The following is a 21,916-nucleotide window of genomic DNA, read 5'->3' on the forward strand; positions in this document are numbered from 1 at the left end:
AGAAGAAGAAGAAGGGATGACCAGAGCCTTAGTAAACAGCCTCAAGCAAAGCTGATTGAATAACTTGGTAGAACTTTACAAGGATTGAAAGGTTTTAAGTGCCACCAAGTACACTTTAGGAAATGGGCTTTAACTGTTGCAGTTCCTGGTATCAATCCACGGCTGAACCAGAAACAATCTCTGAAAATTTTTACTTGAGCTGAGGAGAAAGAGGAACTGGACCGTTGCTTAGTGGTCCAAAGTTCTCTTGTCAAATGAATGTAAATTGCATTTCACTTAAAAGTCAAGGACCCAGAGTCTGGAGGGAGAGTGGGAAAGCACAGAATCCAAGCTGCTTGCAGTCCAGTGTGAAGTTCCTGGAGTTACTCATTTCCTTTTCCAGCAGGGATTAGCACCTGCCCACAGTGCCAAAACTAGCAGTAACTGGGTTGATGATTATCATCTTATTTTGCTTGATTGGCCATTTAACTCACAAGACCCGAAACCTATAGAAAATCTATGAAGTTTTGTCAAGAGGAAGATGACAGTACTCGCCCATCTGGTACATCTGGATGATGATCCAGAGATCGCGAGTTCATCTCTGGGTGATGCTGTAACCTCTCGCAACCAGAGGCCTAGAAACAGCTGACTGGCCAAGCTCTCTCAGAGGGGAAGAATGAGAGGTACTTCGTGCTCCCACATTAATCTTGGCTTTACAGATAATCAGGGGCGTCTATGAGTTCATGCAAGCGAAAGGAGCAGATAGCGCTGTCCTGAGTGTGTTACGCCGCCCCCAATGATGCGTGAGCGAGCAGTTAGAAAAGATGCGGTCGACTGGTGCCACGTGGTTCAGTGGAAACACGTAATATTGAGGGGGGAGGGGGGCGGTTGCAGGCTGATTGCTCCCATGACATGCTGCACTGATGCAGTAATTTTTGCTAAAGGAGCTACATAGAAGTATTGAGTGCATAAATTACCACAAGTTTTTTTTTTTTTTTTTTTTTAGAATTTTTGTCTTGTAAATCCTTTTTGATTAATCTTAAATACTCTAATATTTTACCATACTGGAGTTTTGATTTTGATGAGCCGTGAGCCCAAATCAGAGAAATACTGAAATGTTTCATGTGATGGTTAATCGATCTTAAGTACAAGTTATATTTTTTAATGTTTAAATATGATCTGGTTTCTCGCATTGGAGATGCACACCCAGTTTATTTTTCGATTAATTAATTTTCTAATTATTATAACTACACAATAAGCACTTATTTTATAAAGTGAAAGAATGGTCTCATGCTGGAAAAAAAAAGTATATAAACATACTCAATGTTCAACTTGAAACTATATACCACACAGCCTCCTTGTAAAGACAGTCTAGAGAAACTAGAGGTGTGTTCTAACACTGATGCTGTGTTCCAAATATCATATGCTAAAAAACAGAGAACACTGGGATATTATTTAAATTTAAGAAATGAATGCACCACATCCTGTGCTGAAATAAATTGCTTAATTCTGCCCTCTATAGGTAAAAATTAGAAATATTGCAGTGTGGGAATTTAAGAATGTTTACAGCTTTATTTTTACGAAACCTTCAGTGTTAAACTTTTCGTTTAATAATAAGCTTTTACTGTGCATCCTATTGAGAATCAGCCAAATGGTTTCCATAACAGGCTTGCCATGTCCATGTCCTTTTTTTCACCAAATTGGGATGGCTTTGGAGCAAGAATGAGGGTTGGTCTGTCCAAAGATGTTTCCTTTTTTTTTTTTTTTTTTTTTTAAGATTAGCTTAAAACCAGTCCAAAGACACACATACCTTGATTTAAAGGAAGACTTGAGAACCTTTAGGTTCATGTGACTAGAGAATAATATGACCACACATCACTAAAGCCTTTTTAAAAAAAAAAAAAGTTTATTGGTGAATTAGTTTTCAATTCACAACACCAGATAAAAGGTGTCAGTATGTGTAACAGCTCAACGATGAAGCCTTTGTGCTTTGTGCTGGGAACCAGAAGGTTATAAGTTCAAATCCACACACTGCCAGACTGCTGCTGTTTGGCTCTGCTGCCTCACATGCAAGTCACTTTGGTTAAAAGGATCAAAACATATGCAAAATGTCAATTGTAAACTACGGCAGGTTCAAAACAAAGGCTATAATACTGCAACTCACGTAGCACTGAACTTGTATAAACATTTTAAAAACATATATTTTTTTAAATCTTACACAAAAACACAAGGCACTTATGATCTGTAGTTAATAAAATGATAATGATAAATTAGAGATTGACACGTGGCCAAAAACGGGCAGGTTTCATTAAAACATGAATAATTGCCTTCTGTGCATTGCATAAGGTTATGAATTAGGAACAAAGGAATGTTTTTCACTACATACAATGACATTAGGATTATGTGTTACATGTGTTAATGGAGAATTGTCAAATTTTAAAATTTAAAGCGGCTTGAATCATGTGAAAACCGTTTAAATCTTATTGCTAAAGGACAAACATTTTCAGGTACTTAAATCAGTGCATGAAAATTTGGACATTCCAAATTCATATCTAATAATCATGCAGTTTCTTTATGACCAGGCACATACCAAGAAACAGCTACAAAAATTGCATAAAATCAACAACATTCTGAAATGGGGAAACTGCCGCCATATGTTAAAAAAAAAAAAAAAAAAAAAAAAAAAAAAGACATTCGATTTCAGGATAAATTATATGAAATAAAGATGTCATTTTTTTAAGCACAATATAAAAACAGTTGCAACACTGACAAGAAGAAAACAGAGCAAAGTAAAGAAAATGTAGTGCCATAACCAATTAAACATGAATAAGGGACACTGCTTTTAAATTATTCAAATTGAAATGGGTTATTTAGATTATATGAAAGCAGACTTTTAAAGCTGCACATTTGGACCAATTTAGGCACGCATACATACCAGGCATTGTTTTTTTTACATAATGACTTAGAACGCTGTTTTTAAGGCACCACTTCAAAAACAAATTGCCCTTTATGGTGAAGTGTAGTTTACTTTTTGTTCTGATAGTGTTTCTGTGTTGTAGACCAGTATTGCTTTTGCTAAAGTCCTGAAAATATCCCATTTGTAGCTTTTGAAGAATGAAATTTGGTAAAATGTTTCATTATTGAATGTATCATTATACACCATTTAGCCATAAAATGAACAACACATAATTCTGAAACTTTAACTTTAACACCACATCCTGGTGCCAGTAATCCCAGCACATCCTGAGAGGTCTTGTGGAGTCTCCCCCGAAGTGGGTCGAGCTGCACAGGTGGTAGAAGGGGATCCCACACAACAATACTAGGCATAATGTTTTGCATTGTCATGTTATGGCTGACCGGTGTATATAAATATGCCAATGTTTTAATGGTAACAACTTATAAAAGGACGTGCATATCAGATGTGCCACAGAATCAGACCTAACCCACTGCACATTCTTATGTTTAAATAAATGTGCTTTTAAATGTTGTGTTTTTGTTTAAATTTTTGTAAAAATTATTAGCCTAGATAGGTGATGAACCATATAAAGTAACTTCGCTGACGTTGATTTACAACAATTATTTCATTATTGAAATCACTAAAATTGCGAAACTAGGAAACTACTGTGGCAAAAGCTGAACACTCATTTCTTCATAAAATATTTGCTTACAACAGCACTCCTTGGTGTATTTTATGTTTTGTAGAACAAAAGTGTGTTTCACTCACGCACACAAACCCGTTCTGTTCGCTGTGAAAGTTGCAAAGTCTACTAGGGGAAAAAAGAAAAAAAAGACTTATGGTCTAGGAAAGTTCTATAGACTATATGATAAGGGCTTGGTTCTGTCAGATTAGTCTCATCCTCAACAACAATAAGAAGACGTTCAAGGCCATCTAAAAGGATAGAATTGCAGTAGTAGTTTGAATGCCAAATCTTTTAACATTGATCCAGAAAGTGTACCAGGCCAGGTTCCATGTCCTCTAAGAGAGGTGGGTAAACAGTAATGCTAAAAATGAGCTGCCAGAACTGTAATGCATCAGGCCTGTTAGACCAGCTGTGTAGTGTTATCCTGTCAACAGGCTTCTTAATTCACCTCTGTATTAGTAACAAACAGTACATAAACCTGAAAAAGGTACTAGTGCAAGAGTTTTTTTTTTTGTTTAGGAAATGTGGCACCAATAAAATGAAATGGCTGATTTTGAACAGCTACACATCAGCTGAACTTGAATTTACCAAATGTACTGTTCCTTAGTAAAATATACAGTGGGGAGGAAAAAAAATCCCAAAGCTAATTTTAGGATACAGTCTTATAAAGAAATAAAAGGATTTGACATGGCAAAAATGGATTGCTTGAAAGGACATCCCATTATCAACTACAGTAAATCTGGTGTTGTTCTGTGCATAGCACTTTCAGTTTGTGATTCCAAACCTGTCAGTAAAAAGATTTAAAGGCACTTTTACCCTGAAGTGTTCTGCGCAGGAGTGTGCGATTGAAATTCCGTGCTTGATATTGTACATTCCCTGATGAGAGTCGCCCACTGTAGTGATCAATTCTTCACCTCCTGCCTCCTTGTCAGATTTCTGTCTACTCACACCTCCTCAAAGAAAGCCATCTGAGCCATGTAGGCCGAATTCCTCTGCAAAACACCAGCACACAGTCAGAATCTTTTACCCGTCAGAGTTTTGAAAACAACCAAAAGCATTAAGACCGTGGTAATTGGTATTATCCGGCCTAACAGGATAGGGTCCTGGTATTGTCTGCATATTTATACATCTGTGAGGTTAGTAGACTGATAGTGGAGTAATGTACAATACTAGACAGCCATGTTTAAAAACCCAGTTGTATGAATTCAAACCAGAATATAAGCTGTCCTGTTCTTCATCAGTAATGACACAGTTTAACAACACAATGCCCTAAAGGTTGTCTAGTGTTCTGCGAGAGCTCAAAAAAAACAACAACGTTTTTTTTGCACAGAGCCCTGACTTCAAATTCATTGAAGACAACAAGGATGAACTGGAATGCAGACTTTACACCAGGATATATTCAGTGGTCAAGTGCACACATTCTCTTGGCCATACAATGAGATCACGTACATAATTGAGGTCCAATTTTGCCATGCTTGGCATTACTATCTTGTGACCTTCTGACAGTTTAGAAGATCTTGGAAATTTTCCAAGTAAAAAATTGCTGGCAATCCTACCATTATTACCACAATGTCTACACAATATTTAACATCTAATTAGTCAATGAATGCCCATGGACACAAGTATGAGTTATAGATTGGGTAGAAATATAATACACTGCCTATTACTTTACATGGTAGGATGAATTACTAGACTGGAACAAACTAATTTCATAGCTGAGCTACAGTATATATTTCAGGGGAAAAAAAAACAAAACATACTTACTAAAAACTTTCTGCAAAAAAATAATTAAAAAAAAAAAAGTAATTGTCATGCACAACTGATATTTTCAGAATCATGAAAGAATGTGGAAACACAGAAACAAACACAAACAGAATGCAGCACAATATTTCATATAGCTCTGCTGCTATAAGTACCAGTGACCAAATAATTAAACACATCAACAAAACAAAGACGTAAATATGTTTTTTCTTCTTTTGTCACAAACACTATGTGAAACCTACTGCACTGGATAGCTTGGAGTGTCCGCATGCCTGGTGGGTGGATTATCCTTTGTATACCTCATGAATATAAGATAAGCAATACTTCAAACAGTAACTTCAGGCAGAATTGAAACGCAGGAAACTCTTGCCAGAGACTGAATCTCAAATATCTGCTGACTCCAGTTATACAGAATCCCATTTAATGTAACTAGAGGTTTCACAGAATGCACTTTGCTGATGCTGTGGCGTGGGCTTGTGTGTGTGAAGGCTTACATTGCTGTGGGGGATGTAGGGTGGCTCAGCGTAGCCCCTCAGGCTGTAAAGCCCTGCCTGCTGCTGCTGCTCCTCCAGCTTCAGGGACTCGATCTCTGACTTCAGCTCTTTCAGCTGATCTTGCAGGTGCTTGCTTTTCTCCATGTACTCCAGCCTGATGGGAATGCATAGCGCACATGCACAAATTTGTATCCCAATAACTAACCAATTGTAAAAAACATCCCAAACAGCGCTTCCACCAAAAGCAGGTACTGCTTGTTCATGCTCCACTTAAATTTTTAACGTTATAACTTCACATTTGTACCGTTCACGTTCGATTTCCATGGAAAGTCTCTTCATGTCCGAGTCTTTAAAGTCCAGTCGGTATGAGGCGGCCATGTCGAGCTGCTGGATCTCTGTATTATCAGGAGCAGGTGGCGGTGGAGGACCGGAATATGCAGCTATCAACTGAAAAACAGCATAAAGCACTTTTTCCCCCCATTTTAACAACTGTATTTGTGCATTTGCTAAAAAAAAAGTAAATCTTACATCGGATTAGGACCTGAATTGTATAAAGTTTACCAACGATTCTGATAACAGACCACAACAAGGTTAATATTAACCTATTATGTCAGCTGCCCAAGTTAAACTTTACTTTTCAAACCTGAAAACAGCAATAAAAACAACCTAAATTAAATCCAAAAGCCCTAATGTTTTACTGGATATGTTGTTTTGGTGATCTCTAGCAGCTTCTGCTTCGCTCTGCGTTCTGCATCTTTGGCCTCGTTAAGATCCTGCTTTAGATGATCTGCCTCCTTTGACCTGGAAAGCACAAATCAAACACTTACTCACTCTTGGGTGTTCTGCTGTATGCCAGCACAAACAAATTTAATGGAAATGCAGAGAAAGCTCTGAAAGTAAACCTCCTCTCTGACTGCTCCACAAGTTTTACAGCGAGCTGCTCTGCCTCCCTCATCTTCTGCTCCATTAGCCTGTGCTCCTCTTTGGTCTTGAGGGCCGTGACCTCCAGCCTCTGTCTCTCCTGTTCTGCTTCAGCAGCTTTGTGAGCCAGTAGCTTTGCCTCCTCCTCAGCAATCTGGGCTTTCTCCGCCAACAAGTCGGCTGTCTCCTCAGATCGCAGCTATGTAAAGGGATAAAGATAAGACAGTCTGACAACACGCATGAACAAAGTCATGGAGATTCTGTCTATAGACCAGAACAGCCCAAAAATATATTCCACCAGATTTGCTCGTGCAAACTGTGCACATGTTCCTAATATTTATTCAAAGCTCTTTAGGGATGCTTTAGCACACATTTAAACACATTACATTGACTTCTGCATATTGGCAAGTTTCTCACCAGAGCTTCATTAGCCATACGAGCCTCGTCTTGAAGCTGAAATAGTCTGCGCTCCATGTCCTCTTTAGCCCGCTCTGCATCCTCCCTCATCTGCTTCTCTCGTGCAAGTATCTGCCGTTCCATCTGATACAAAAAAAAAATACCCCCACAAGATGAAAATGAAGATTAAAAGCAGCCTGACCAAACCGACATCACAAAACACCAACTCTCGAGAGATTTTGCAACTAATTACAGTGGGATAAATAATTTATGACTTTATAAAGACTGGAAAAAAAAAAAAAAACAAGACGCAGACCTTTTTCCTAGCCTTCTCTTCTTTGGCCTGAGCCTTCATCTGTTGTACTTCAATTGAGTCCACCTTTCTTCGCCTCATGAAAAGGTCATGGTTCCCAATACACAGCTGTAAAATCTAAAAAAGTTACATAAATATTTAATATGTTTTCTTGACACAGCATTTTATATATTGAAAAATGTGCCATGAGCGATATTTATACAGGACAGATAACTTACCAACTTATTCACTCGGAGTTGTGAAGAATAGAATTTAAATACGTCCTTCTTTTTGTCCAATGGCTTAATAGTAAACTGTACCACAAACACAAGATTGTAGTGTTACAGTACATAAGGAGATACATCAGGACACAACACCGCACTGTTCAACATCATTCCTGCTCCACCAGGTCACTCAATCAGTTATAATGCTGAATCTGCTCTGCACAAAAGCAGAGAGATTAAATTCGGTATGTTTTTGTGGAACAGGTCCAAACCTCTTTCTCACTGTAAGAGATGTTGCGGATACCACTCCAGGGAAACGACTTCTGGGGATTCAGTTTGCTGTTGGGGCTGTAGATATGAAGTCCCTGTGCATCAACGCCAAGCAAGAGCTCCTTGTCCCTCTTATTTTGCTGAAAAAAAGCCATAAGTTATTCTTCTAATGGTGTTTATTCTAGATAAACTATGCATGTACAAATCATTAGATAAGATGATGACTTACTGTGATTGAAAAATAGCTAACACCATACATATCGAGGTCCTGTGCTATTTTAAGATACTCCATCTCGGCTTCATCCCTAAAAAAATATATATGATTAGTATATGAACAGTATGGATGTAAGTATCAGTTGTTAATAGTTTAGATAATATGTGAATGCGATTTTATTTAATACAAGCAATTTGTAGAAATCTGCTTGAAAGTTAAAAGTGTACTGAAGTTTAACCTTAACATCAGTCTTCTGCAAACCAATGGCACATTGCTGACTGAGGAAGTAATGATGATCACTAGATACTACTAAACAAAACATCTGCAAATCATATTCATTAGGTCCTTGAAGTTAAACATAAATCACAAAAACATAAAAAGATTATGGTGTTTTACCTCGCTATATTTCGGTGTTCAGCATACCAAGCTGTGATCTTCTCTTCCCACATCTCTGGGGTCATCTGATATTGCATCAGGACCTGGAGAGGTGCACATAACAACACTGATAATGCGTTTATACCCCCTGAATTGTTCACTTCCTCCCTTTTAGGACACATTTACTGTATATAAAAGCACTCACTCTAAAACACTGCCTGGCCAAAAAAAAAAGTCATCAAATAATTGAGCTGAATCAAGTGAACAAAACAACTAAAATTTTTTATTTCTGATGGTATTAGATTCTGGGGCCATCAGGGTTAGAAAGCAAGAAATTCATCATCCATAATGGCCACTGTACAAGCCACTGGGTTTGCTTCAGTTGGTCAGGTCTAGCAATGTTAATGAGTAAAAAAAATTAAGCCTGAATTTAATGAAAACTTTTTCTTCCTTTATGGCACAGGCATATTCCAGCAAATATATAAAAAAAAGTAAAAGTGTGGTTCTGGGGCCATCATGATTACACAGGAACTGGCCAGCACATTGTGTTTTGTAATCAAAGCTAATGAATTAATTATTATAGCATAAACTATATTTGGCCAGGGCAGTGCAAGTCATCAATTCTATAATGCCTTCTATGGTCGAAATGGGGTGGTAGTGGTGGCTCAGATGGCTAAGGCACTGAGTTACTGATTGGAAGATCGGCAGTTTGATCCCCAGCTCCACCAGGTTGCCACTGTTGGGCCCTTGTGCAAGGCCCTTAACCTGGCCCCAGTTATGCTGGGTTATGCGAAGAAGGAATTTCACTGTGCTGTAATGTAGGTGACAAATAAAGGCTTAAATTAACTTAGAAATTACATATTATTAAAAATATGTTCTTGTACATCAGTGGTATGGTGATATTTTCTAAAAAGTTAATCTTAAAATTTAGAAGAAGTCTCTAGTCCCTGCAATTGTTTTGTTTTACATTTTGTATTGAGCTCAGTAGTAAATGAGGGAGTGACTGGTATAACATACTGTAAGTGATAACATGAACTTTTTGCAGACATTCCACAACAATAAACTTAACTGAAATCATATAAAAAGTAAAACATTAACCTTTACTTCTAATTATTTTTCTCCATTTTTTTTTCTTTTTTAATTGCATCACGTATTTGAATATAAACTAAAAAAAAAAAAAAAAAAAGGAAACATATTTTTACTTATCACAATTTTCATGCAAATCACATCTAAATGTGCAGGCAACAATACTTACTCTTTTAGGCAAGAGTTCATCTTGGGCTAGGAAGCCTGGCTTGTGGAAGTTTGGGTCATAATCACCATACTGCATTAAAAAAAATATATATTATATACTGTATTAGCAATTAAATATTTTTTTTTTTTTAGATTAATGATTAGTCAGATGTGAAAATTTTTCATTATAAATTTCCAGCTAATATGAAAAAAGAGAGAAAAAGAGAAACAATTCTCTCTTCTTCCTAAATGTAATACATTTGATTCATATTAAATGAAATTTTCATTACAAGGAAATCTTTCAACGATTTTAACTGATGACATGCTGAGATTGATGACATATTGAAACTGGAGTGATTTATAAAATTGGTTATAAAAACTGACCTTGGCTTGAACAGCATATGATGCCAGAAGGACTGAGGCCTCTGGAGAGCAAAAGATCTCTTCATCTAGTATTTGTTTCTTTACCTTGGTGAGACGTACCAAAATTGTGCAACATTATTGTAAGATTTCTACCAATAACTAACAATGTAAAATGATCAAAGCAGGATTATTTTCAATAATAAACTCTCACTCACTTGTAAAAAGAAAAGATGCTGTGTGATTTCTTGAACAAGTTCCTCCTCGACTTTTTCAGGAAAGAATTTAGCAAGAAAATGAAATGTTATAGGAGAGTCTGTTGGTACATCTTGATCCAAAACCTGCGTATGAAAAAACAGTGAGGAGAATGTTGTGTAAAGGTCATTTTTTCTTTGAACTTCAAAATAAAAAAAAAAGCCTAAGAAATTAAATTGATCATAATTATTTAAACAAAAAAAACCTAATAACTACACATACCCGTTTGTCAGGCTTCAGCCAAGCATATGTGTCTTTCACAGTGTACCGGAGGCCAAAAAACCAAGTTTCCCTCAGTCCAATAGTTCGGCACACCAGATCAAACAAGTCTTTTCCTTTCCATTTTACCTAGTAATGATAATATAATGTCAAGCATCAAAATGACTAGAATTTGATATTATATAACATTATGTATATACCTGTTAGATACAGTATAACATTAATTATGAAAATACGTTTAAAAAGACAATTTAGTGATAAGCATTCTCAGGACATAAACATAATTCAAATATTCATTAGATAAATTACACAAATATGTACAGTAAACTTTGGCTCTTTATAAGAGCTACACTTATACAATTATAAGAGTTTTATTGCTACACGTACATGAACAGGACATAATTACTAAACCTCTTGCTGAGTTATTAAGGTCTGGTAAATCATACAAAAAAGCATTTTTAAGTACAGCATTGAATATTAAAAAAAAAAAAAAAAAAAAAGTTTTTTTAAAAAACCTTTTTTTTTTAAATGAATTTTAAAAAGTCTTGTTAGAGACTGGACAATTTTGAAAAAAAAAAAAGTTAAAAACTTTAACTTAAGCCTTGTTTATCTTGGATCAGTTTTACTTGAAAAGGTGAAACAATAAAAATATGTCTCAGTGTCTTGGAATGTTAGTCCTGTCTGAATCTGTTACCTGTCATTTTTATGACCTGAATGTTTGTGTGTGCAAAGATTACACTGTATTTTTAATAACTCCAAAAAATAAATAAATAAAAATAATTTATGCTCATATAAATCCCATCTAATGTCATCATTGCTTGGGGAAATTTTATTTATTTATTTTTTTTAACTTTTTTTATGTTGATTGCCCTTACTCCGAAAACCAGACTTTAAACGTCTCCCACCAAAACAAAACAAATTTACAAAAAAAGGTTAAAATGAGAAACAGGAAACACAAGATAACAGATGCTTCTACGAGTTTAAGATAAATTTATAAGTTTCTGGCACAAGTCTTCATACAGTGTTTACATGGCAGTGTTTCCGTTAGTGTGTGTTTGTGTATGTGTAAGGGCGAGAAGATGGAGGGGGCTACTGTGTAGGACAATGTTTACACAAACACACGCACACACTAACGAAAACACTGTTCTGTTCCTTCTCAGAGACTCCGTAAACTGTATCTTTAACCAGGGACCTATCTTATGACACTTGCTTTTGATTTACGCAGTCGCACATACAATTTTATAATAAACAGTACACGCATACACAGATATTGACTATACAAGTTAACCATTGGCTCAGTTGTGATCACGTGACGTTTGACAGACAAAGCACATGCATACTACTTGTATATTAAGACCTCGCTCATTTATCAACTCCATTAAAAAAAATTCTTGTCTTGCAAAAATGCTCTCAGACCAATTACTTGCAATACAAGGTTCCACAGTACGTGGAGTTTTGACCTGTAAAGAGAATCTCATCTCTGTGACTTATACAGAGATCACTTATCAAAGCTATAGCCATATTATTCAGAAAAATTACTTAACGGATAGATAGATAATTAAAAAACATATCCTGTATGAACAGGACTTGTAGCACACTGCTGGTTTTCATTTGATCAATGCTAAAAGCTATGATTATCACGTTATAGAAATCAATTGGTTCAAACAGTTGAAACTGCTGGAAGTGGTAGGACTTTCAATTCGACCGGATGGTCTTCAGCCCAAACTCCTCAAATGTCAATGATATGGAAGAAATGGTATAAAAATGGTATAATTAAAAAAAAAATGTAGCTTGTTCCTTAAAACATTAGTTTCTCACTTAAAAACCGAGGTTGGCATTTAAACAATACAAATTAACTTCAAATACAAGAATTTAATATTCAACTTAAAATTAAATTAAGCAAATAACTACATTTTTACTGAGCAGCATGTACCTCAGTCATCCACCATAACTGTTATTTTAAAACAAACTATAAATAATTCACTCCTAGCACACAGAATGAAAATGTGCAAATATACACAATGTGCAAATTATAAACAACGATGTTTACCTCCTCAAACGCCTCCAAAGTCTCAGTACTCAACTTGACAGTGGGTGCCCGAGTTGAGTGGCTGCAGGTACGCATGTGTGTGCAGCTTCACGTATGCAATTTTCAACTAATTTGAACTCGCTTTATTTTTGATACTGGACGGGAGACATTATAATATATATTTTTTTTAATAGTCACGCTAAACGCCACACAAAAGAATCGTGATTCGTTTACATTTAGGCATTTGCTTGACGCCCTTATCCAGAGCGATTTTACAAAACATAGCTGAATCGTTTTTCCCCTTCATTTCCACAAAATAATAAGAACTGTATTGAACCAGTCGAATATGCACATGGTTTCAGAAATTGGCATAAATAAATAAACAAACAATAAAAATAGAAGTACTGTTTCTTTCCTAAAAGTAATCTGAATTACCTCACAGCTGAACTCCATCTCTGCATCCATGGTAATGACTTTGACTTTAAAAGTCTTGGGTTGTTTCTTTTTAAGACCAAGAATCGACATTTTGTCCTCTTAATGGCCTTAAAGTAGAAATAAATGAATGAGAACTTTATAAACACTCAACAATGCACATAATACAAACAGTAACAATAAGAGTGAAGGTTAGTGTAGAAGCAGCATGTTTGTACTTATGGTGTTTAATCCTAAACCTAACCATACAGTTCAAAACAGCGCTAGTGAGATGATATATGAACTACATGTGTGAGCAGCTGCAGGTATGTGCCATGACTTATAGAATACGTCTACACACACACAATACATTACTTTTCAGTAACTGCTGTCAGCTATATGCACTAGTTTCTCATGCAGGCTGTTAAGCTCATTTATTAGCTAACGTTGCCTCGAATCGTATTAAAATAACGTTGCTGTAAATTGGCTTGCTGTAGCACACAACTGAACAACACTAAAATTAAAGCTTTATTAATTTTAAATAAAAAATAATATATAATAAGCACGGATAAAGTGCTGTGTTGTACATTAACATACGCTTAGATTTTAAAACTCGTGTCTAAGTTAGCTTGCATTCACCGCTAATTCCTGTTGCTATTTTACTTGGCGTTTAAAACTTAACTTCTAGCTAGTTATGCTCAAATCAATATACTGTTGTTTTAAACGGGAGTCTTTTAAAGTATTTTGAAGACACAATAAAATGAAAGAAAACAAAATACCTGTCTCCACAATCCTGCGGTTATTGTCCCAGGCCGAATCCCCGGACTCAATTCTCTGATGTCTCCGCACAAAGGCGAACAACAGCGCGGATGAAAGTTGCAGCCCGCACCGGAGCTGTTCTACTAGCTGACTAGCCTCTTCGCACTACATGCAATAAGCATAAAATCATCGCCAGGTGAACACATCTGCCACGTAATCTAGGACTATATGTATAATTCTAAAGTTATGATTTGGCTGTTTCGCATGCCGCTGCTGTAATTTAATATTTGGTGCAGTAGGATAAGATTGTTGGCAGAAGTTTGCACTGAGAAGCGCTCTACAGGCGCAAGGGAGAACAGCAAAAAGTCTAGTTAGACTCTCCTGTAGGAGTTCACAAACTCAAAAACATTCAACAGCCATGGACTTATTGTAGTGTCTAATGCTGTGTTTACACTGCAGGCCTACATTTTTTTTTCTTCTTTCTTATGTGTGAATTAGATCTGTTTTCCTTTACAGTGTGCAGCACCAAACACGTAGAAGCTGATCTTATTAAACTATGATCAGGGCCACAGGCATATGTGCTTCCAAATCAGACAGTCTGAACCAGTGCTGCCTCTTTTCATTTACATAAATCACAATATCGAAAATCAATTTTAAAAAATCACAAATATGTCAACAGAAGTTCCAAATCTGAAATGGAACTATCATCTTCAAGGATGAAAAGTGGTCGCACAAAAATTTTGAAGATCATGAGCAGAGATTACTTAAATGTATAGTGAAAGCAAATTGTAAAAAATATCTACAGTAGAACTTATAGCTATATTTAATAGTGAAAGTAAGAGCATTTTCACAGGCACAAAACACTTATTGAAGGTAATTGAAAAAGCCTCAATTTGGTAGGGAGCATAATAATGGACTGTGAAGCACTGAAAAAAGGTCATACTGTCTGAAAAGATCGGATTTACCTAGCTGTTGCTGGGGTTGCTTTGACCACCTGAATGTACTGATTGACCATGTTTTTTTCATCAATGGATGTTTTCTTTGCTGATGGCACAGGCATATTTCAAGTTGGCAGTGCCAGCATTGCTTAGGCTCAAATTGTATAGATCCAGACCCTTACTCCATTGAAAATCTTTGGGACGTGCTGGAGAAGACTCTCATAATAAATACAAGCTGTTTAAATTAATGTTAAATCATATGGTGATCCCCAAATCCCAAGAACTTTAGAAAACTTCAAGGAGTGGCACCACTGGTCTGAACACTCAAATCAGAATTCATGTGACTTTCATGTCACTCTAACTTGACATTTGTCCTAATTTTATGCTAGGAAAGATGGAGTATTACAGTGAAGTAGGATTTTAGTGTCATGATAGTGAGGTAATGGACCTCACCATATAAAAAAAAATGTGTTAATGTTCCTGTACATGCAAACCAGAAGGTGTATATCTCAAGAGATCAGGAAAAAACAAATGCTTGTGTGTGGCAATTGGAAAACTTGGCTGCAGTGCCAAAAAAAAATAAAACCCTAAAATAACTGTTTGCTTAGTTAAATCCAGCCTTTTTTTTTGGCTGGCAGTGTACAATAATAATTGCAAAATGTTTGAACATACTTCTAGTTAAAATTTCAGAATCTAATTTCCTTGTTTAAAAAAATGTATAATCATACTTATTAATAACATTTTAAAAGCATAATAAATGGCCAGACTCTTCATACATTCTCGCAATACTTAGCAGTCATGGACACTTTATTAATTTAAATTAATGATAATTAATCCATACTGTAATATATTTAGAAAAACTAGTTATATTCATGTTTCTTATAAGTAATGGCAGAAACCAGGACTTTCGTAGATGTGAAGAATACAATTCTTTCAGCCCATAAAAACACAGGGCCCGAAGAGAAGGTTGCATTCTATGACACCTGGGCTGAGAGCTATGAACAGGTAATCAATACAAAAAAATCCACACTTTTAGATGTTTATACCTGATTGACCATGAAATTAATGTTTTAAAAAAATTTTGTAGGATACCACAATATTGGACTACCGTGCCCCTTTTTTAGCTGCAGAATGCATTGCTTTACACTTCACTAGCGAGAAAAAAAGAGCCGTTATTCTGGATGTGGCTTGTGGGACAGGGCTGGTCTCTGCACATGTAAGAAAACAATGTTAAAATGTTTACATAAAAATTTATTTCATTTCTATCTTCTTTTGATTCATTTGAGTTACATAATAGGACCTCTAAAATAGTGTGATTAATTGTCTTTGTTCAGCTGAAGAAAATGGGGTTTCTGCATTTTGTGGGAGTGGACGGAAGCGAGAAAATGTTGAATCTGGCCAGAAGAACAGGCCTGTATCAGGAGCTTAAGCAGTGCATGCTGTGTCAGGATCCCTTGCCTGTAGAAGATGGTAAACTTTTCATATGCAATCTGAACATGTGAGAAAACCCAGATTTTTTTTTTTATCCAAACACTTACAGACTAAAACCATTTTAAATTACGCGCAGGGGTCACTGAAGATTCATCCCATAATATCAATTGAGGTAACCTTGGATTTGCTGAAATTTTTATGAACAAACTTGACTTCACCTCATAACAAACATGGGAGATGACAGTTTTAAACTGTTATATATTAAGTCCTGCTTTAAACTACGGGGTATTGTGTCATAAATAGTGAACATGATTTACACACATACACTAACACTATAGGATATTACAGTTTAAAGTGCACCACCCTCTGAATTACAGAGAAATGGCAACTTTTTCCAGTTTAAATTTAAACATTGTATCAATGACAATTATTTTAAAGAACCCCCCATATCTCTACAAATTATTTAACTATAGATTTCTTCATCTTTTTCATTTAATAATTAATCAGGTTACATGTGAATGTATGTATGTATATGTATATATATATATATATATATATATATATATATATATAAACGATAACCTTGCATAGTTTCATAGCCGACATAAAATTCACAGTTTATATTAAGTTTTCCTTTGGATAAATGGTGAGTCAATAGTTTTTTTATTTGTTCCAATTTATTTACTAAAATAAGTAGATTTCACACAAGAAGAATACTTTTCAACTCATAAAGACGTTCTAGGACCTACATGTATCCATTATTGTTGCCATACTGTATTAGAGATATTTTGTAAGTATCCAATCCATTGGTATCTATCACAATACATGACTTTTGTATGTTTTGCTAAGATCACTTTTGTTATCATTTCAGAGTCAAATGATGTTGTAGTAATTGTGGGAGCTCTCAGTGCTGGGAACGTGCCAGTGGCAGTCATCAAGGAGCTCTGGCAAGCCACCAAGCCGGGTAGGTAAATTCTGATCAATTCCAGTTGCATACACATTCACATGAATTCCAGTGTGTATTCTCATTTTCAGACATGTAATATGTGGATATGAAATGTGAAATCATCTTTACATTTCTACTGTACAGTACTTTGCTCTTTGTTACAGGTGGGTATGTGTGCATGACTACGAGAGGGAATGCTGATAATCTGGAGTACAAAGCAGAGCTGGAACGAGTGATTCAAGAGATGGAGGAAGAAAGAAAATGGCGTCGTATAGCTGTCAATGTAGTGAACGAGTGGGAGAAGGCAGTATCTGATCATGAGTGTGGGTACATAACAGGAGTTGTTTATCTTTATCAGAAAACTTGTTAGATACAGACAGAAGCTGGGAGAAAAGACATGATACTGTATATGCATGCATGGGCTTGAAATTGCAGGAGGGCCTAACAGTGAATTTGTGTGTAATATTTAGTCTTTTTAAATAAACAATGGCTAATGAAAACAGTTCATATTTTGGGATCATATTTTAAAGTTTTTAAAAAAAAATAAAATCTCACTATATAAAATAATTTTATTGGAACAGTAACGATATTGTGTAACTGATCATGGTTAACCATTGTTTTAGTGTCCCAGAATTTTGAGGGAATCATAATAAAAAATAAATGTAAAAATTATTCTTACAAATGTCTCCACAGTAAAGTCTTGCTAAAATGTAATGCTCTCTTTTACAGTAACTAATTGATAAAGTTGAAATAAAGATAATAAATGATTAATATAAAATATAATGTAAAATCAATAATTAAATGCTTAATATGTAAATTAAAAATAAATAGTAAATAATCTGACAGTACCTTCAGCTACAATATTTATTTCATGCAACTTAAAAAAAAAAGTTTGCAATTCTGTATATTCTTCAGTCTTCAAGATGAGGAGCTCTCTGGTTTCTCGGCAACATGAAAAACATTTATGTTGCAATAACATTTTGTTTTATTTATTTATTTAGCAATAAATGAAAAAGCCCATATTCGGGATGGGCAAACATCCCATTCGATTTTTAAACAGATTTCCTTAAGTAAATATTACTGCTAACACATCACTTTTTAATATATGCTTTAATATATGCATTATAAACTCACAAACGCTTTTATTAGTGTTCAATAATAATAATAATAATAATAATAATAAAAATTAAAAGAACAATGGACCCTATCATAAAATAGTCAAAATATTAAATACAGAAAAAACGCATAAAATGTTTTATAACCAAATCAATGCAACATGAATATCTATTTTTTATTTTAAACAAATCTTAACATTAAAAGAAGAGGGAGCTCGTCTTATACCACCACTAGATGGCAGCACTACTACAACATTTGTTCCAGTTCCTAACAAGTCTTTTGGTGTGCGGATTTTTCTCAATTTGCACAGGTTATTTTGATTAACCATAAAATTCACTGCTATACATACAGTCCCAGGTTACATCCACATAATTTTTTTATTTAGATCTGAAGATTGAATAAATTTTACTTGGATTTACAGGATTTTAAGCTTATTTTCCTTACATCTAGAGAAGCCATATACAGTGAAACCTCAGATTGCGAGTAACACGGTTTGTGAGTGTTCCGCAAGACAAGCAAAGATTTTTTTTTTTTATATAAATTTTGACTTGGAAAACGAACAAGTCTTGATGTACCATGTAGCACGCATGCGCTTCTTGTTTTTACACATTAACAAGTCTTGATGTACCATGTAGCACGCATGCGCTTCTTGTTTTTACACAGAGCGTCACATTATCACAATTGAACCAACGGTTTTTCTCGCTCTTGTGCTGCGGAATTGGGGGTAATTGTCTTCCCCGCTGGGTCTTAGTTGTCTCTTACTCAACATCCCTGTCTCTTAATTAACATCCGTGTATGCGTTGTAGGGTTTACATGATAATGACAACGAATGTGGCATTCTCTACCAATATATATAGACATTTCAATGTGGACACAATCCCCAACGCATTCTTCACCATTAATATGTAATATTTAGCTCTGGGTCAGAGGTGTATCGAATCTTTAACAATTCGGATTAATTTGATTAACTGAGTCAAAATTTATAGTGTACACTTTATCGACTACCCGTGCAGCGTTTAGCACAATTCAGTGTATCTTACCAGTTCTGCTCATCACGTGGCCAACGGCTATAACACAAAATCTAGAATTTAGCAATTATGAGCAAGGTAACAATATCTGGGCAAGTGTTTAGACTTTAAAATACATGACCAAGACAACAGTTCTTTATAAAGAAACGAGAATTTATTTGACTAATCTACAAAACATGAAACTATGTTACTTAAACGCATGCGCAAACACACATATATACAAACAGTTTGGAAGGTAAAAATTAATGAAGCTATTCTAGTCTTGTTTACAAGATAAACGAAAGTCACAAGAGCAGAGTCTTGGGTTTAATCTTATGGAAAAGTTAGTTATAAAACAAGCACCCATTTCAGCAAGGTATGCAGCTTTGTTTGTTTACAGCTTTGTTTGTTTACTGCGGTTTTGTTCTCATCCAGTGGTTCACCTTGAGCAAAGAAATCACGGCGTTGCTCATTGGTTGGTGCGCTGTTGTAGAGATGACATCTTACGGGAAAGCCCTTCGGTGAGGCGTTGGTTGCCTGGTTACCGATAGCTGCACTCTGAAACTCCTGAGGGTTTCTTCGTTGCGGGACTTTGGATTTCTGGCACAAAGTCTCGTTAAGAGTTCTTGAAGAGCGGATGACGCCAGCAGCGGTGGCATAGCGCCCGCAAGGGCAGAAGCCCGAGCTGCTTGGAAGTGGTTGTAGGTTTCAGTAGTAGTGGATGGTACTGTAACTGAGAGTTGTAGACTTCCTTATGGTTCTTGACCCTTCGGGGTCAGTCCGTCCCGTGGATGATTGGTTCAATCGGATGTGGTTGCGGGGCTTAGCCACACCTCACGTGGTTCCCTCTTTTGTGCATACCTTAGCCCGGTGTTTCGGCTATCACGTGGGGCCCATCCGGTTGGAGTTTTTAATACCTTATATATATTAAGTAATTTTGCATGAGCTCTGTTCATGCTACCAATTACCCGTGTTCACCTACGTTCTTTGAATAAAGCCAGCTCTAGATTGATATCAAACATTACATATCTTACCCACTCATTCCTTCCTTTATCTAATAAAAGGTGTTTGTAAATGCTGATTACACCTTTTAAGTTATGCAGAATAATCAAACATACACACAGGAATAAAATAGCTGAGTAAATATATGTATATGCGTTTTGCCCTACTGGCACACTTTAAAGACGTTTAAAATATGTTTACTCTTGGTGAAAGGAGTCAATCTAATTTTGGATCTGGACTCAAGCTTGTTTAAGGTAGTTCCCTGATGAAAGAGAGAGAAAAGGAAAACACAGAAGAAAAGAAAAGCACAAGGGAAAAAGGCACAAGGACACAGACAGGTCAAGACAACTAACTCTGACTTCGAGTGTTGGAGTCACAAACTGCTACGGTTTTGACGCCCTTCCCTGAAGCCATCTTCTGTTTTCTGTAGGCTTTCTGTGCCAAGTCTTGCAACTACTGTGGTTTTGACGCCCTTCCCTGAAGTCATCTTCTATTTGCTGTAGGCTTTCTGTGCCAAGTTTCGCAACTGCTGATTTTTTATTGTTCGTGGATATGCGAGAGTGCCAAGGTGGTGGCTTACTCCAGAATGGAGATTTCGTAAGAGTGTTTACAGTTCCATTTTTCATCCATGTCTGTTTCATTCCAAGTGCCGAAATATGCTTGTCTCAGTCGGCTGTAGTAGACTTGCAAAGGTTTGTGATGACCTTGTCTCATTTCCAGCAAATTCTTTGAAAGCTTCTTGGAGCAGATGGTAGTCAGTCTTTGTGTGAGCATGCTGCTGGTCTAGGAAGCTGCACACTTCAGGGCTGGATGTTGTTCGAAGCAAGTAAAGTTTACCTTGATCAGTGATGTGGGATCTCTTTTCAAGATGAAAATCACTCTCTTCATACATAAGATTGGCTTGGCTGCCTGGCATATGCGGCGTGAATTTATCAATGTTCCTGGCAAGCTTGCCGAGGTCTTTGAGGTCTACGCCGTGCAATGGCTGTGGCGAGCAGGTTCCTGGGGCCTCATGTATCAACGCTGCGTATGCACAAAAACTTTGCTTACGCCAGTTTTCACGCTCACGGTCGGATTTACTAACAGTGAAATTAACGTGAGAATGTGCGTTCTTCCACTCCAACTTCATGTCTGGCGTACGTGTATTTATTGTGTGTGTTTGTTTTATTTCTGTTGGCGACTCCTAGAGGCAATTATGTTAAATTGCACACTACAAAGTATCACACCAACACATGAAAAACATTGCTATTGATTTATAATTGATAAAATGGGTTAATTGACACAATATTTTTCTACCAATTATTTGATTTAGAACATATAAAAGCATTTGCAAATGTATACAACCCTTAGTCTAAGGCAATGGCAGTGTTGGGCTTATTAGAGGACATGGTCAATGGCCGAATCCTAAGGGAACGCGTTTTTAGGGATCACAGTGATTTTCTGGCCCACGATGATGACTGGCTTATTAGCCGTTTCAGATTTCCAAGAGCTATCCTTTTGGAGCTCTGTGCTGAGTTGGGTCCAAATTTGGAAAGAGAGACAGCGAGGAGCCACGCAATACCCGTTCCCTTACAGGTGCTGACAACGCTTGGTTTCCTGGTTCTTTCCAAAGGGAACTGGCAGACCGCTCGGGGTTAAGCCAG

At 36.3% G+C, this 21,916-nt stretch overlaps 2 protein-coding genes across 4 annotated transcripts; one reads left to right on the forward strand and one right to left on the reverse strand.

The window, feature by feature from the left end:
- Positions 1-1,883: 1,883 nt before the first annotated feature.
- nf2b (NF2, moesin-ezrin-radixin like (MERLIN) tumor suppressor b) lies at positions 1,884-13,995 on the reverse strand. Of its 2 annotated transcripts, XM_053478268.1 has the most exons (17): positions 13,854-13,995; positions 13,099-13,205; positions 10,638-10,763; positions 10,379-10,501; positions 10,185-10,268; positions 9,823-9,891; positions 8,589-8,671; positions 8,208-8,283; positions 7,981-8,118; positions 7,724-7,798; positions 7,509-7,622; positions 7,214-7,336; positions 6,778-6,995; positions 6,574-6,676; positions 6,180-6,322; positions 5,876-6,029; positions 1,884-4,612 (listed from the first exon to the last, which is right to left on the reverse strand). In XM_053478268.1, exons 2-17 carry the CDS (start codon positions 13,186-13,188, stop codon positions 4,565-4,567), a joined length of 1,767 nt encoding a protein of 588 aa, XP_053334243.1. In that variant the 5' UTR covers positions 13,189-13,205; positions 13,854-13,995; the 3' UTR covers positions 1,884-4,564. The 2 variants fall into 2 exon arrangements, with proteins under 2 accessions (XP_053334243.1, XP_053334240.1); XM_053478265.1 differs by lacking the exon at positions 1,884-4,612 and having other exon boundaries at positions 5,536-6,029.
- On the forward strand, positions 13,249-17,653 carry mettl27 (methyltransferase like 27). 2 transcript variants are annotated; one of them, XM_053478269.1, is made up of 6 exons: positions 13,249-13,400; positions 15,658-15,776; positions 15,859-15,987; positions 16,106-16,241; positions 17,074-17,166; positions 17,313-17,653. In XM_053478269.1, the coding sequence occupies exons 2-6, from the start codon at positions 15,660-15,662 to the stop codon at positions 17,516-17,518; spliced, it is 681 nt and encodes a 226-aa protein (XP_053334244.1). In that variant the 5' UTR covers positions 13,249-13,400; positions 15,658-15,659; the 3' UTR covers positions 17,519-17,653. The 2 variants fall into 2 exon arrangements, with proteins under 2 accessions (XP_053334244.1, XP_053334245.1); XM_053478270.1 differs by lacking the exon at positions 13,249-13,400 and adding an exon at positions 13,870-14,029.
- The last annotated feature ends 4,263 nt before the right edge of the window (positions 17,654-21,916 follow it).

Source organism: Clarias gariepinus, chromosome 19 (assembly GCF_024256425.1).
Source record: "Clarias gariepinus isolate MV-2021 ecotype Netherlands chromosome 19, CGAR_prim_01v2, whole genome shotgun sequence".
NCBI classification, from domain to species: domain Eukaryota; kingdom Metazoa; phylum Chordata; class Actinopteri; order Siluriformes; family Clariidae; genus Clarias; species Clarias gariepinus.

What these genes read in the sequence shown, in the direction of transcription:
- nf2b (XM_053478265.1), bottom strand. Translation starts at nt 13,188, where the DNA reads ATGTCGATTCTTGGTCTTAAAAAGAAACAACCCAAGACTTTTAAAGTC. An exon ending in GTATGGCTAATGAAGCTCTG is followed by an intron (nt 6,996 to 7,213) that starts GTGAGAAACTTG and finishes CCCTTTACATAG; the next exon opens with CTGCGATCTGAGGAGACAGC. An exon ending in TCACCAAAACAACATATCCA is followed by an intron (nt 6,323 to 6,573) that starts GTAAAACATTAG and finishes GCTGTTTTTCAG; the next exon opens with TTGATAGCTGCATATTCCGG.
- mettl27 (XM_053478269.1), top strand. Translation starts at nt 15,660, where the DNA reads ATGGCAGAAACCAGGACTTTCGTAGATGTGAAGAATACAATTCTTTCA. An exon ending in GGGCTGAGAGCTATGAACAG is followed by an intron (nt 15,777 to 15,858) that starts GTAATCAATACA and finishes AAAATTTTGTAG; the next exon opens with GATACCACAATATTGGACTA. An exon ending in CTGGCAAGCCACCAAGCCGG is followed by an intron (nt 17,167 to 17,312) that starts GTAGGTAAATTC and finishes TCTTTGTTACAG; the next exon opens with GTGGGTATGTGTGCATGACT.